At 26.0% G+C, this 15,421-nt stretch overlaps 1 protein-coding gene across 2 annotated transcripts; it reads left to right on the top strand.

The window, feature by feature from the left end:
- The first annotated feature begins 207 nt into the window (after positions 1 to 207).
- Positions 208 to 14,217, top strand: LOC113555839 (multidrug resistance protein 1A-like). 2 transcript variants are annotated; one of them, XM_026960402.2, is made up of 28 exons: positions 399 to 470; positions 3,596 to 3,690; positions 3,811 to 3,871; positions 6,998 to 7,135; positions 7,471 to 7,532; positions 7,612 to 7,735; positions 7,806 to 7,939; positions 8,048 to 8,219; positions 8,316 to 8,440; positions 9,129 to 9,300; positions 9,370 to 9,594; positions 9,658 to 9,783; positions 9,848 to 10,051; positions 10,108 to 10,359; positions 10,429 to 10,550; positions 10,624 to 10,711; positions 10,838 to 10,915; positions 11,052 to 11,195; positions 11,277 to 11,378; positions 11,460 to 11,621; positions 11,697 to 11,900; positions 11,979 to 12,079; positions 12,144 to 12,284; positions 12,351 to 12,507; positions 12,604 to 12,798; positions 12,882 to 13,088; positions 13,170 to 13,316; positions 13,840 to 14,217. In XM_026960402.2, the coding sequence occupies exons 1-28, from the start codon at positions 399 to 401 to the stop codon at positions 14,032 to 14,034; spliced, it is 4,005 nt and encodes a 1,334-aa protein (XP_026816203.1). In that variant the 3' UTR covers positions 14,035 to 14,217. The 2 variants fall into 2 exon arrangements, with proteins under 2 accessions (XP_026816204.1, XP_026816203.1); XM_026960403.2 differs by lacking the exon at positions 10,838 to 10,915 and having other exon boundaries at positions 208 to 470.
- The last annotated feature ends 1,204 nt before the right edge of the window (positions 14,218 to 15,421 follow it).

The following is a 15,421-nucleotide window of genomic DNA, read 5'->3' as shown; positions in this document are numbered from 1 at the left end:
ACAATGTACAAAAAATACACCATCATATTATGTATAATAATTATCACATACGTTTTCATTGATCTATGCCCTCAAGAATAATTTTTTTTTTATTAAAGTACTTGACAATATTCTCATTTCCCTCTCCCAAACAACCAAATAGATTAGATATTCACTATTTTTATATTATATTTTCATCGGTTTTCTACGATTTATCAAGACAAGCATTTTAAAGCAAATACACACGCATCGCACACACTAACCACTACTGTTGTTTAAGACAAAAATGGTTTTTATCGTCAGGTGTTCGTTGTGTTTTGTATTCATGTCATTGATTATTTAACAAGTAGATTCTTGAACAGACGTAAGATTTTCATTAGTTACAGTACCCTGTACATTTATTTATATGCTAACAAATCATGCCGTCAGAAACCTATACAGTGGATCAAGATGCCTTCAAAAGTAAATTTAACATCAATAAAATACATCAGGTATGACCACAATTTGCTAGAAGTAATCATTTGAAATAAATATTTATATATTAAATAATAAATAATTTTTTTTAATAGATTATAAAGGCTATACGTTATGAATAAATTACCTTTCATTTAAATACCAGCTAATTCAAATTAACAATAAATTAAATTTATGGCCGTTTTTTTAATTTAGTATTAATGTTGATTAATTCTAAATAATATTATCTAAAAGAATATTAAGAAATTTTAAAATGAAACCAATGATATACATTTTCACCATTATATAATTAAATTAATTATATATTTACTCTTATTCAACGACAATTGATGTTTACACTATTAATGCATAAAATACTATTCAAATATTAGTAAATGTGTTTCTCTCTAAAATATTTAAATGATATATATTATTTTCCGCATGTTATTTGTTTTTTAAGAATAAATTTTTCTCAAGAAACAAAATAAGTATAGGTACTAGGCTAGTTATATCCGGTTAAATAAGAGAATTTATAGATTTAAAAACACTTCACTAGATAAACTAAAGCAACCGATCATATTTTGATTAAATAAAACAGAAAGAAAATAGTATAAATCAATACATTATGTTGAGTCAATGTTAAAATATATTATTTTTCTCATACGATTCTATGTTGACAGTTTGACACTTAGTTATATTTTAAGTATTTGTCAATATTACCTATTTATGTAATAATTAATAATACTTGATAAAACAATTGAATATAGTAAATTTAATTATCAATTAAAATGATGTATTTACTTTCGCTAATCACTTATTACCAAGATAATGATATAATACGTGATTGTATTAACAGTATTTATTTTTTTTTAATATAAAAACTGGTAACAAATTGGATCTTGTCTATACTATGATGAAGAAAAGAAGTGGGTTTAATAGAACTTTTAAAAATAATCGGGAAAACGGAAATATTTACACAAAATTGACACGATTTTGTTTAATGTTGTAATTTTAAAACGAATAACTATAGAGACTTGAATTTTACTAATCATTTTTTATTTTAAACATTTTCTACACATAGTACAATTTTCAAAATATCTTAATCATTTTTGCACTATTTATAGATGCATTTTAAATTGTCTACCTTTTAAAAACAAATTTCAATTTATGTGTGATAAATACATAATATTTTTTTTGTAAGTAAAAACTATTAAAAGTTTTTTACAAGGTTCCTCATAAGTAGTTTTTACCACAATTAAAATCTATCAAAAGTACATAATCAAAACTTTTATTGTGAGAATTCAAACTTCAAGGTACTAAAATTATCATAACATTTTTAATTAAAACTCCAAAGTTTTGACGATTTAATACAATATTTCTAAAATCTTTTTTTTTAAATATATAAAATAGTTTATTATAAAGCCACATTAATGCTTTGAAAACAATCAACGTTTAAATATTCATAACATTTAATATTAAATGGTAAAAAAACTATTTACCCAAATATGCCCTTACAATCTAAAAAATATGCTCTTAAATTAAAAATTTCAAAATATGCAAATCACATATTAAGAATTCTGGTTATTTCATTGACAACATTGTAAGTCTTATTTTGTACTTATTTACCATGTAATAAGATCACCTAAGAAAATATATGCAAATTCACGAATGTCTAGTGATCACTAATTGATTAATGTCGTATTCAGAAAACAACTTGAGCGTTCATAAATTAAATTATCGTTAGTATGAAAACTCAGATCGAGTTATTTAAAACACAATTTAATAATGGACATTAAACATATACATAAATTTGATTAGAAGCAAGTACTGTAGATTAAATTGAAGATTCGTGAATAGGAAGAATAAATAAAGATCGATAATAAAAAGTAATAATTGCACTGCAATGCTATGTATACCTTAAAAAAACTAAAACTAAAAATCATTAAAATAAAAAAAAAGTTGTTATTTTCAATAGATATATCGAAGCAAGGTTATTATGCACCAAAGAATTTGTAATAATGAACAATAATATACCAAAGTATTACATTTTATTTTTAGTAGTTATATTATTTATAAAAAAATATTTTTTAGGTTATATTATACAATTTCATAAAATCACACCACCTTTCATTTGTATTCTTTGTTCATCATATACTTGTAGTAGGAATATGTGTATAAATATATAATGGATAATATATTCTATACATATTTTTTTTATAATTAAATTTTAAACATTTTAAAAATAAATTCATTCAAATATATCATTTAATATTTTAATTTTCCACCTTTATATTCAAGAGGACTATCTGAAATCCGTGATAATAATTTTTAATATTTCAATACACAAATACAATGCAATTTTTGTGTACACTATACACATACATACTAATGTACTATACTAACAGTATTCTTCAGACGTCGCCGTCGTATTTGTTCCATTCAATACAACTTAATTTTAATACATTCTTTTTAAATCTAAATATTTTTAATTATTTTAATATTACCATTAAGTTGGTCGCATTTTAAACAACAAGCCTATGTTTTTATATAAATAATACTGAGACAAACATACGGAGTATGTCAGTATGGAGTAGATAGGTGCAGTTATTAGTAGTTATTTGTATCTAATCAGTAATCAATATTCAGTAATTATTTTTTGTGTTTATTATGTTATAATGTTTTAAAAATTCACTTACTTTTATTTATACAAGTAATTACTTTAAAGTACTTAAAACATTGATAACAGCCACATTTGGGCACGCGAGTAATAATTATTAAAATATTCGATATTTATAATAAAATACCTACTCGAAAAAAAAAATATTTTTGATTTTATTTAATTTAGTCACATATAATAACTGTTAACACTTTTAGACATTTATATGAATAGGTATATTCTTTTTTTGCTACCCTGTGATAATTTAATCTGTACAAAAATACGAAAAAGATGTTCTAAACATAAAATAAGTGACTTAAAAACATTTTGACTGGGGTGAATAGGCTACAGAAATGAAATAAGGTTAAGTGAAAAATTAACAAGGAATAGGTTCGACCATATTTTGTGCGGAGTATATACGCAATGTTCATAATAAACAAACGATCGGTTATAAAATGTGAGTATATTAGTGAAGTGTATATATGCTATGTGCGTGATATGTTACAGAAACACGAATTCAGTGAAGAAATTGAGTTGCCATCAATCATAAACGCATCGATCCACTCAGGATTATCGAACTCCACGCTAAATCTGAATAATAGGTGAGAGTACATTGTATTACAGAGAGACAACCCGATAAATATTCTATATATATCGTAATATGTTTAACTCCTGTTTAACCTACATAACGTTATTATTAACATTCTAATGTATTTTTTCAGATCCACTGTCAAATCAGAATGCAAATCCGTATCGGAAGTCAAGTTTGGCCTCTTGCGTATTGTAAGTTTCAGATTGTCGACTTTTTAATATTTATACCTAGAGTTATTAGTATTACAATATACATAGAGTTTTATATATAGATTATACTATTATACTCGCTTTAAGTCGCATACATTTTCTACGGGGAAATAGCTAAATAAATATGTCCCTAAATTGGAAATTTAAATTTGGTACAAATACCTATTTTAGATGATTGGAAAATTAACATTTTGTAACAGATCCAAGGAAATATAATTGCAACTACAGATATTTCTTTTTGAGTTAAAAGATTTAGTCTAAACCTTTAGTTTTGACAAATAATTTATTAAATACTAAATTTTGATTAAAAATTTAAAAAAATTAAATTTAATATTAAGATAATATTGTAATATCAAAGTAATATTTACATTTAATAATAATATAACACATGTTTTCCAATCCTTTTAACCATATCCAAATTATATTATATAATAAACTATTATAATGTGAATTTAATATAAAAGATTTAAGATTTATTTATTTAAATTAACAGTACATAATTAATAAAATGCAATATAATTAAATTTAAATGTTTATTGGATTATATTCAAAGTTTTAGGTTGTGCTGGAGTTAAGAGTTAAAATAATTATATTAATTGTAAAAATGTATACTTAATATAGGAAAAGGAAGAATAATATAATAGTGAGAAGTATTTTAAAGAGATAAAAAAATAAAAATCGTTTGCACCTAAATAAAAATTATAGTTATAAGTTAGTTATTTTAGTAAAGGTAAATACATTTTTGTTAACTTTTATAATAAATTAAATCGTTGGTATTTATTTTATGTTCAAACAAAAAATACAAAATATAAGGATCAGATTGACTAAAACTAGTAATAATATCAATAATATATTTACCATAAATTCTTGTATTATAAGTGTATTTTATATGAACTAATAAATTAATTGCATTTCTATGTTTAAATATAACAGTTAAATACGAATACACAATAATATGTTAGAAACTTATTATTTAAAACATTATTTTCATTTTACATGTATACAAAGAAGTTTTTGAATAAAGTCTTAAATTATTGAATTCAAATTGTAAAAGATAATAGATATATAGTACGAGTATTCAAATAAATAAATTTATTTATGTATATATAATTCGTAACCCTATTAGAAAGATATCAAACTTACTATTATTTGTCATTGAAAATAATGATAATATTGTTATTGTATACTATTATACTAATTTATAAAGCTGAAGGATGTATTATCGAGTTAAAAAGTTATAGTTCAGTTAATTTTATTTAAGACACATAATGAATTACTATTTATTTAAGATTTAACGGATTACAGTTTATTCTATGGTTTACAGTAACTTATTAATTAATTTTATAGTCATGTTAAGTTCGTTTTTTATATTTGTATACTATATTTTATACAAATTATCGTTATTATAAGATAAAAAGAATAATTTTAGATTATTTTAAATAGAGGATACATTTTATGTGGGTGTTTTTAATTGGGATATTTAAATCAAGGAATATTTTAAGCGTAGGATATATTGAATCCCAGCATGTTTTGGGAAATGTATTATATAAATTATAATGCGTATTATTTGGTTGTAGCTATGCCGTTATTGCCATTAATGTTAGAATGTGACTTCAGGTAAACGTACGAACTCGAATATTAACTTAAAAGTAAAAATACTAAGTTAAGTTTATAATATTGAGTAGGTATGTATAACTGTATAAGTATCATTAAAGTCATGATGTTGAAGAGAGGGAAATTATAAAATGCTTTGATGCAGTCATGCAATACGTGCCAATAACCCTATAATTATCTGCTGTGCTATTGTGGCTTATAATATCTATAACCTATAACGCCGTCTTAACGAATTTAAATATAACAGTATAATTCTGTTTTATGAAAACAAATCTATTTTATAGCTTATAAGTAAATTAAGAACGTGATATATCAATAAATAAAGGTAATTATATCGTCTCAGACAATGTAAGTACTTATGTCATACAGCAATTGAATATAATTTATTACATTTTCATATAATATACTCATAAATTAATACTAAGCTGCAAATACTTTTTCTTACTTTCCATGACATGCACCAATAATACATAAACTATGTACAATGGAATCTCAATAAGTCGAAATTTAAGGGAAATTAATTTTTTCGACTTAATAAGGTTTTCGAGTAACGAGGTTTTAGAAAAAAATGTCTACTTAAAAAGTTTTTAATATATACATATATCATAGTTTTTAATTATAATAAAGTTATAGTATCTATAGTTTTTCTTTCGAGTAATTGAGGTTTTCACAGGAGAATGACATTTATTTTGACTTTAAGGTTTTCGACTTATCCAGATTCTATTGTATATTATAGTATTATTATACATTTATACCGAATCGATGTCATTCAGGTTGATAAATATACGTTTCTAATACTAAAAAAAAAGTAATAAGAAAGTGCATTTATTTTCATGTATAAGTGTTTTTTTCATACTAATTCATTATAAAAACCTGATATTTTATTAAAACCAGTCAGATGAAAGGGTAACTATCTTGATAGGATAACCCTACTAGGCCTATTACTATGTTTTAAACATTTAACCCAAAACCTTGTTTAACACATATTATGCATATATCTTTGATATATACAGCGTGGTAATTTTATTTTGGGTGTGTAAGAGTTTTTTTTTAATTTTGATTAACTTCAAAAGTAAAATTATGTAACATTCAAGATATATATAAGATATATTTGACAAATTTCAAAATACCACCTAAACTTTAAATCCTTATATCTCATAAAATGCTCGTCCTAATTGCGGTTTTATGTATCAAAATATTCTGCTGTATTAATATATTTTGAAATAATGAGTGTTATTTAACAAACGAATTGCTTTGTATATAAAAAAAATTTTTAGGTACGATATTGAATATTAAAAAAACTAATAATTTCAGCTTATTGAATATTAGTTACCTACATAATAATTATTTTATTATATATAATGTTTTATTATAAAGATATGCAACTCATATAACTTTTAAGCCCTACCTATTGCTTTATCAAACAATAATTAGTTAATAATTAGTTAAGCTCATATTATAGTATGATTATACAGTTATGTTTTAATATTGCAGTTCCGATACGCAGATATTTGGGATATGATATTGATGATATTGGGTATCATAATGTCTTTGGCTACTGGTGCTAGCTTACCCATTTTGGCAATGATTTTCGGTGATATGACAAATACATTTATCAGACAAACTAATGCGGTAATATCAATAGATAATCTATATCTTAAATACTTTTAATCAAAATATTGAAATTAATTAATTATTATTGACAAAAATTTCGACTGGAAAAGCCAAAATTTCAATCATTCAAGTAAAGAATAATTCTAGTATCTTGATTTACGCCATTGACCAAATTAATTTAAATTTCGACACTTGCAAGCTAATTAAAATTTTTAAGTCACAGTTTTCTTGTGCTTATTGTTTTGTTATTAAAATATACATCCAGAGTAGCAACGGATATTGGGTATTACAGAATATACATATAGAGAAGAGTTTAAAATTAAAATAGTAGTAATTTTATTTTTATTTTACAGCTAAATCCCATTACAGCAACAACACCGGATTATGGCGTCCTCCGCTCGGCTGTATCAAACGAGTAGGTATATCATATTTATGATAAATTGTTTTCTGTTTGTATATTTTATTTAGCTTCTATACTACATTTTTTTTCGAAGGACAACTACACAGTTTGATTCTATTCCACCACTCACTCCCGAAGAGTTTGATAGTTACATGACGCAATTTGCGCTTTACTATTTATACATTGGTATTGCCGTATTGTTATCTGCATACATACAGGTGTTATAAAACGAAAGACCGTATTTGTACAACTGATTAACATAGAATATTTTATGTGTACATGTTATAGACATGGTGCTGGGAGATGGCATGTGAAAGACAAGTTTACAGACTTCGCAATGTGTTTTTCGCGCAGATTATAAGACAAGACATAACTTGGTTCGATACTAATCAGAGCAGTGATCTTACATCAAAACTATTCGAGTATGATACACCTTTGTTATTGGCAGTTTCTATCTCATATTTACTTTATATAGAATCTACTTGATACTAATATAAATTGGTTTAATTTTTAATTGTATACTTAAACAGTGATTTAGAACGAATTCGAGAAGGTATAAGTAGCAAGTTTAGCATGCTCACGCAGTACGTATCTACATTTATTTCTGGTCTGCTAGTTGGTTTCTATATAAGTCCTAAACTAACAGGGATCGTGCTCCTCGTTGGACCTATAATTATAGGAATCATGAGTTATCTGAGTCTGGTGAGATTATTTGTATATTCACAGTGAAATCACACGCCTTATAGTACGAATACAATATGTAGATTTTACGTATCGGTTGAAATTAATTATTTACAGAATGCGTCCAAAGCTTGTCATAGAGAACAAATAAAATACGCAGAAGCCGGATCGATTGCCGAAGAAATATTTACTTCCATTAGAACAGTAGCTGCGTTCGGATTAGAAAAACAAGGAATCTCACGGTGTGTAAACGTTATATGTATTATATATTATATATATATATATATTGTATTTAATATTCTAATCGAGTTGATGTAACATTGGTTTATATAATATGGTGATATTGTGATATTACGAGTAAAATAGTAAATTCTCACAAAACTGAAATCTATAGTTTTAATTATTGAATAATAATTAAATGTTAATGTTTAAAATATATTCACTATTTTTACGAAGAAGATTAAAGAACATTTTACTTATAGGCATACGGATATTTTTACGAATCAACTTACTATGAAAACTTTTTGGTTATTTTTAGTGAAAAAAAAAACACACGTAGACTCTCTTTAGATTATAAATTTAGATAGGTACACCGTATATATATTTTTAAAATTGAGAGCAACATATACTATTAACGTTTAACAGAAATGAGAATATATTTTTTTTCAACACTTTTTGTTAGTTATTGATATGATTAAAGCTACCATTCTATTAAGCTATTTATGTTATCCAAATTGTAGTTAAATTCCCAAATAAATAAGCTGAAATATATTTTTAATTTTATCAAGCCATAAATAATCCATATAATATATATAGTTGTACAGCCTGTAAGTAATTGCAAAAAATAAATCGGGTTACTCGAAATTTGCTATTGGAAGAGTTATACAATAAATTAATATAATTAAATATTACTTTTATGCTTATCTACAGGTATATTGCAGCGTTAAGAAAAGGACGTAACATTGCAACTAAAAGGTATAGGGTTTTCTCTATAGGACTTGGTACCGTATTCATGTTGATGTACATAGGTTATGGAGTTGCGTTTTACTACGGAGCTAATTTGATTTCAATCGGTGAAGCTACACCTGGCACAGTTTTTACTGTAATTATTGTCAACTATTTTAAGAAACTATATTATTAGCTTATAACGGTATAATATAATGCTAAATAGGTTTTCTTTAGCGTGATGGCAGGATCATTTTCTATTGGTAACTCTCTACCGTATTTAAATTCAGTTAGTACAGCCATCGGGGTGGCAAGAAATTTGTACGGTATTATCGACAGAGTTCCAAAAATTGATTCTTATTCAAAAAACGGATTAAAACCGAGAAAGGTTATCGGTAAAATTGAAGTTCAAAACGTAAATTTTAGATATCCATCGAGACCAGCAGTAAAAGTGAGTCAACATGTGTAAATGAATAAAATGATATTCAACAACTATTTTATTATTATATTTCAGGTACTAAATAATTTAAATTTTACAACCAAACCCGGTCAAACAGTTGCATTAGTAGGTTCAAGTGGTGCTGGTAAAAGTACTATTGTAGGTCTACTTTTACGATTCTATGACCCAGAAGCTGGACAAGTAAATCGTTTTGTCCATCACTTTGATTTACTTTTATTTTATATTGCTATTACATTATTTTCAGATTTATTTAGATTCTATTAAATTAACCGACCTTAATGTTCATTGGCTACGAGATCAAATCGGGGTTGTATCTCAAGAACCTATTCTTTTCGGAGTGTCAATAGCTGATAATATTCGATATGGCCGAGAAGATATAACGAATGATGAACTTATTGAAGCCGCTATTCAAGCTAATGCTCACGATTTTATAAAAGAATTGCCAAACGTAACGAGTCTTAAAGCCATAAACATTATGTCATTCATAAAATACATATTATTTAGGGCTATAACACGTATGTTGGCGATAGAGGTTGTCAACTATCTGGTGGACAAAAGCAACGGATCTCAATAGCAAGGGCATTAGTTAGGGATCCAAAAATACTTTTGTTGGATGAAGCAACGTCAGCGTTAGACTCTCAGAGTGAAGGAATTGTTCAAGATGCATTGGATCGAGTAATGAAAGGTAGAACAACTATTATTGTAGCTCATAGACTCTCAACAATTAAGAATGCGGATGTCATACATGCAATGAAGGTACCTATTTAATCAATTAAAATATGTATATTGTATAAAGAGTATTTTTATTTATTTATTTTTAATTAGAACGGTAAAATTTACGAATCTGGAACACATACTGAATTAATGAATAAAAAAGGTTTGTACTATAAATTAGTGGTGACTCAAACCAATACATGTAACAAGGACAAAGAAGAAATAGTTTTGAGGTTAGTAAATAATATTATATACAAAGCATATAAAATATAACAACTAATTGTTAAATTTAAACACAATTTAAAGAGAGGAAGATAAAACTGATGATTATGAAAATTGTGAAGAAATACTTGAAGATTCTTCAATATGTGTAGATGACAATTTAAAAGAAATTGTAAGAAGGTTATAGTTTAAACTAATGCTTATTTATTAATTTCATATACATATTTCATATCAATAATATACTCATTTCAATCATTAGTAACAATAATAAAAAAATATCATTTTCAATTGTTTAAAGACTGATATTCCCGAGGAGTTGCAGAAACTTAACAAAGTTAGAAAAATGAGCATCATACAATTTCATAATAATTGTGTGGTAATATTATAGATACACTTCATTATTATTTGCTTTTTGTGATGTCGAGATTTATTTACTGAACCATATTCATGCGGGTGTGTTAACGAAGTACATTAATAACATAAATGTATAATGATGTATTTTTTGGTTCTAGGAAAAAAATTCCAAATATTGTATGTGGAAATTAATTAAATTTAACTCACCGGAATGGGCGTTTTTATTATTTGGTTGTATCGGTTGTATCATCAACGGTGGTTTAGTTCCTATTTATGCATATTTTTATGGACAAGTGTTTGAGGTGAGAAAATAACTAAAATTAAAAATTATTATTACAAATTATTTACGATAGGGTTTTAACTTAAATGTCATTTGATATTAGTCTTTAACACTGAAAGGCGAACAATTGAAAAGAGAATCACGATTTTGGTCTTTAATGTTTGTCGTACTTGGAATAATGGCTGGTTTGACCATAGTATGTCAAGTATGTATTCCAAATGATTATATTCCAAACGGTTTAGACGTTTAGTCTATGTAAATGATAAATTGAAAGTCGTGTTTATAGACGTGGCTACTAACATTCGCTTCGGAGAAACTAATGATGCGTCTCCGAGCTATGGCATTCACCAATATACTCAGGCAATCTGTTGGATGGTTCGACAATAAAGACTCGAATCCAGGGTGTTTAACCACGAAATTAGCAAGAGATGCTCCAATAGTGAAAGCGGTCTGCTGATATTTACTTAAATCTAAGTTTTAATTTAATATGAATTATGATTACTATTTTTTTTTGTTTATTTAGGCTGGTGGAATGCGTGCCGGTCAAGTGATGTCATCGGCTGTAACGCTCATCATAGCTGTTTGCATAGCAATAATTTATGGATGGAAACTAGCTATAGTGCTTGGCCTCGCTGTCCCATTGATAATATGCGCCGGATACCAACAACAAATGGGTCTCAGAAAAAACCAACGAAGAGACGCGAAATTTATGGATGAAGCGGGAAGAGTAATAAATAATATACGTTTATATTATAAGAATGCACGAATATTTTATAACTGAGATAAAAAAAAATTTAATTTTTAGATTGCAACCGAAAGTGTACAGAACGTGCGTACAGTGCAATCGTTAGGAATAGAGGAAAAGTTTGTTGAGCTCTATCATAAAAGCTTAAGAATTCCAAACAAGTAAAATTAAACCACAGCCTTCGTGATTATTGTACACTATAAATTGAATTAAATTATTTATTAGAGAAGCAAAAAAACAAGCATACGTATATGCGGCTTTATTTGCTCTGTCACAATCGATTACATATGTACTATATTCAGTCGCTTTCAAGTATGGATCATATTTAGTACTTCAAGGAGAAATGACACCTTCCGCTGTATATAGGTATGTTTGGTAAAACTAAATTTTTATGGATTATAAACAATAGATTAATATAAATACTCTCTAAAGGGTTTTTTTCGCACTGTCATTTTCCGCCCATTCCGTCGGTCATACAATGGCGTTCCTACAAGATTATGCTAAAGCGAAACATTCTGCTTCCCTTATATTTCAACTAATTGAAAAACCAACGGAAATTGATAGTCAATCGAACGATGGGGAAAAACCGGTACTTAAACAATTTTGTATTATTATTTTTCTTTTTAATACAACTACCTACATATAAATATTATGGTATGTTTATTTATGTACAATCGTTTTTTAGGAAATAATAGGTAAAATATCATTTAAAGACGTTAGTTTTTCATATCCGTCTAGAAAAACAAAGAAAGTCCTTAATCACATGGATTTCACGGTGGAACCAGGAAAAACATTAGCATTAGTCGGTGAATCAGGTTGTGGAAAAAGTACAGTTATTTCACTTCTTGAGAGATTTTATAATCCTTCTTTCGGTGTCATCGTGAGTCTTATTATTATCCGTCACGTTATAAATAATACAACTGATTAACAGTAATTACAACTTTTATTAATTTTAACTTTTAGGAAGTAGATGACAAAGACATCCGGACAATAAATATCAAACATTTGCGAAATAACATTGGTCTAGTTACTCAGGAACCCGTGTTGTTTGACTGTACCATCAGAGAAAATATCAGTTATGGTGTATCTTGTAATGACGTACCATTTGATGCAATAGTTGAAGCTGCGAAAAAAGCGAATGCGCATAATTTTATCATGAATTTACCACAAGTATGATAACATAAAATACGTTTGATGAATTTAATGTTTTTATAATTATAGCAAGTATATAACAAAATATGAAATTTGTAGGGTTATGACACAATAACTGGTGAGAGAGGTACACAGCTGTCTGGTGGTCAAAAACAAAGAATTGCTATAGCTAGAGCATTGGTAAGAAATCCTAAAATACTTTTGTTAGATGAAGCGACTTCAGCATTGGACACAGAAAGTGAAAAAGTAAGATATTTTATACGAAAAATATTTCATTAATTATAAATTATAATACAACTAAATGTGTAAAGTTATACACAGTCCCTTCGTTTTATGTGTTTCACCTTCAAACTAGGGTGACACAATATGTAACATTTTTCGTATTGAGTTCCTCACTAGCATTCAGTAATATATATTTTTTTCTTAAAATCTTAAGTTTAAAAATTGAAGTTCAAATATACAGCAGACAACAATATTATGTTGATATTTGTATATGTACAAATAAAATAAAAGCCCCAAGTATTGAAATTACGTATTTGTATTGTTAAATTAGTTATTAAAATAAATATTTATTATCATTTTCATCAATTATAATAATATGTATTATGTTTAATATTATATTAATCAAATATTCTATATATTCTTAAATTAAATTGTATTTGAACGTTTAGTACATAATTTAAAAATAGATAAATTATGTATAGTTGATAATAATTACAATTATTTAAAACAGTGTCTAAACATAGAAATTATGGTGTTTAATTTTTAGATTGTTCAAGAAGCTTTAGATGAAGCTAGGAAAGGTAGGACATGTATTACAATCGCTCATCGTTTGTCAACAATCCAATCAGCAGATGACATTGCTGTAGTTTGGCGAGGGCAAATCACCGAACTTGGTTCTCACGAAGAATTACAAAAATTAAAGGGATGTTACTATGAATTAGTGAAACGGCAACAGTTGTAACAATAAAAAATTGTGCCACGAGATGTACAATATTGCGAAAATACAGAAATCAATTTAAAATTGTTTATGTAAAATTGTCCATACTTTTAAATCATCTCTACACTATAATATTATATATAAAAGACATAACATACTGTCTTATATTATAAACATATTTATTAAACGGCAGACCAAATCATATTATATAAATTATTAACAACTAATAATATATTTTGAATTTTGGAAAACTTGCCTTTTTGTTTTGTTATCTTGTATATTTATACCCGTGTATATAGGTATATTTTTTTAACTGCAAGTCGTTTATTTTATATACCATGTGTCATCATAAAAGTATACTATATCAAAATAATTTATTTCTTGCAAATGTCAATCAGATTTTATAAATAATCCATTAATCCCGTTAAAAATGATTGACACGAAAAACATACTAAATCATGTAACCTTGTCTAACGTGCGTAATAGCTACATAGTTCTATACTGCACATTTTTTTTTGTAATTTTAGCTTTTATTCAAAACTTCTTTAATGATAATTTATAATCGTAAAAATTGAACATTTAACTGATTATTTGATTAAGTAATATAATTTTCAACTTTTAAACAAACTTTTTGAGACCATTTTTAGAATGTGAACAATAAATGAAAATTAAACGATAAATTACGATTTTAGTTATTTTTTTATTTTATTGTAATTTGAAAAATATTGACCGTAAGAACAAAAACACTTTTTGCCATTGCGTATATTATATATTATATAATCATTTTCTTTACGTCACAATTAAATGATCGACACATTTGAACTGATAATTTTAAGATATAAATACTGTGAACCTATTCATACCACTGTACGTCGGTTGATATTATATAAATAACATAATATACGTCTGCACGTCTGCAATGTTTTTGGTAAAAATTAATTCAACCTGTATTACTATAGTTATTAATAGTAGACACGAGACAGTATTATGGTAATATAAATATTTAATGAATTATTAATAGCCTCTGAGATTCATATAACAAGTTACATTCAAAATCCATTATACAGCAAAGCGTGTTTTCTGGTTATTTTTTTTCAATAATATATTATATATTTAGAAAAATAATATTCTTTACTGGAATAACTGAATATATATGAAATTAAATATATGTGTATACGAACATATTTTAATAGACAAATAATAATCTTATTTATGATTTGGGAAGTGTAACTATATTATTATAATATATAATTAAAATAAATAAATTTAAGAAATGTGTATTTAACAATTTATTCTTGATCATGAATTTTATTTATTATATTTTTATTAAATGTGTGTTCTACGTATTCTGTTCAGTGTAATTATTGTTTTAAGTGACATTTTTTTTTAATATTTTCTTAATAAATACAAG

The sequence above is a fragment of the Rhopalosiphum maidis genome, chromosome 1, assembly GCF_003676215.2.
Source record: "Rhopalosiphum maidis isolate BTI-1 chromosome 1, ASM367621v3, whole genome shotgun sequence".
NCBI lineage: Eukaryota > Metazoa > Arthropoda > Insecta > Hemiptera > Aphididae > Rhopalosiphum > Rhopalosiphum maidis.
Note: the sequence above shows the minus strand (reverse complement) of the source record. Positions and strands in the feature narration are given on the sequence as shown.

What these genes read in the sequence shown, in the direction of transcription:
- LOC113555839 (XM_026960402.2), top strand. Translation starts at nt 399, where the DNA reads ATGCCGTCAGAAACCTATACAGTGGATCAAGATGCCTTCAAAAGTAAA. An exon ending in CTTACATCAAAACTATTCGA is followed by an intron (nt 7,940 to 8,047) that starts GTATGATACACC and finishes ATACTTAAACAG; the next exon opens with TGATTTAGAACGAATTCGAG. An exon ending in CACCTGGCACAGTTTTTACT is followed by an intron (nt 9,301 to 9,369) that starts GTAATTATTGTC and finishes AATGCTAAATAG; the next exon opens with GTTTTCTTTAGCGTGATGGC.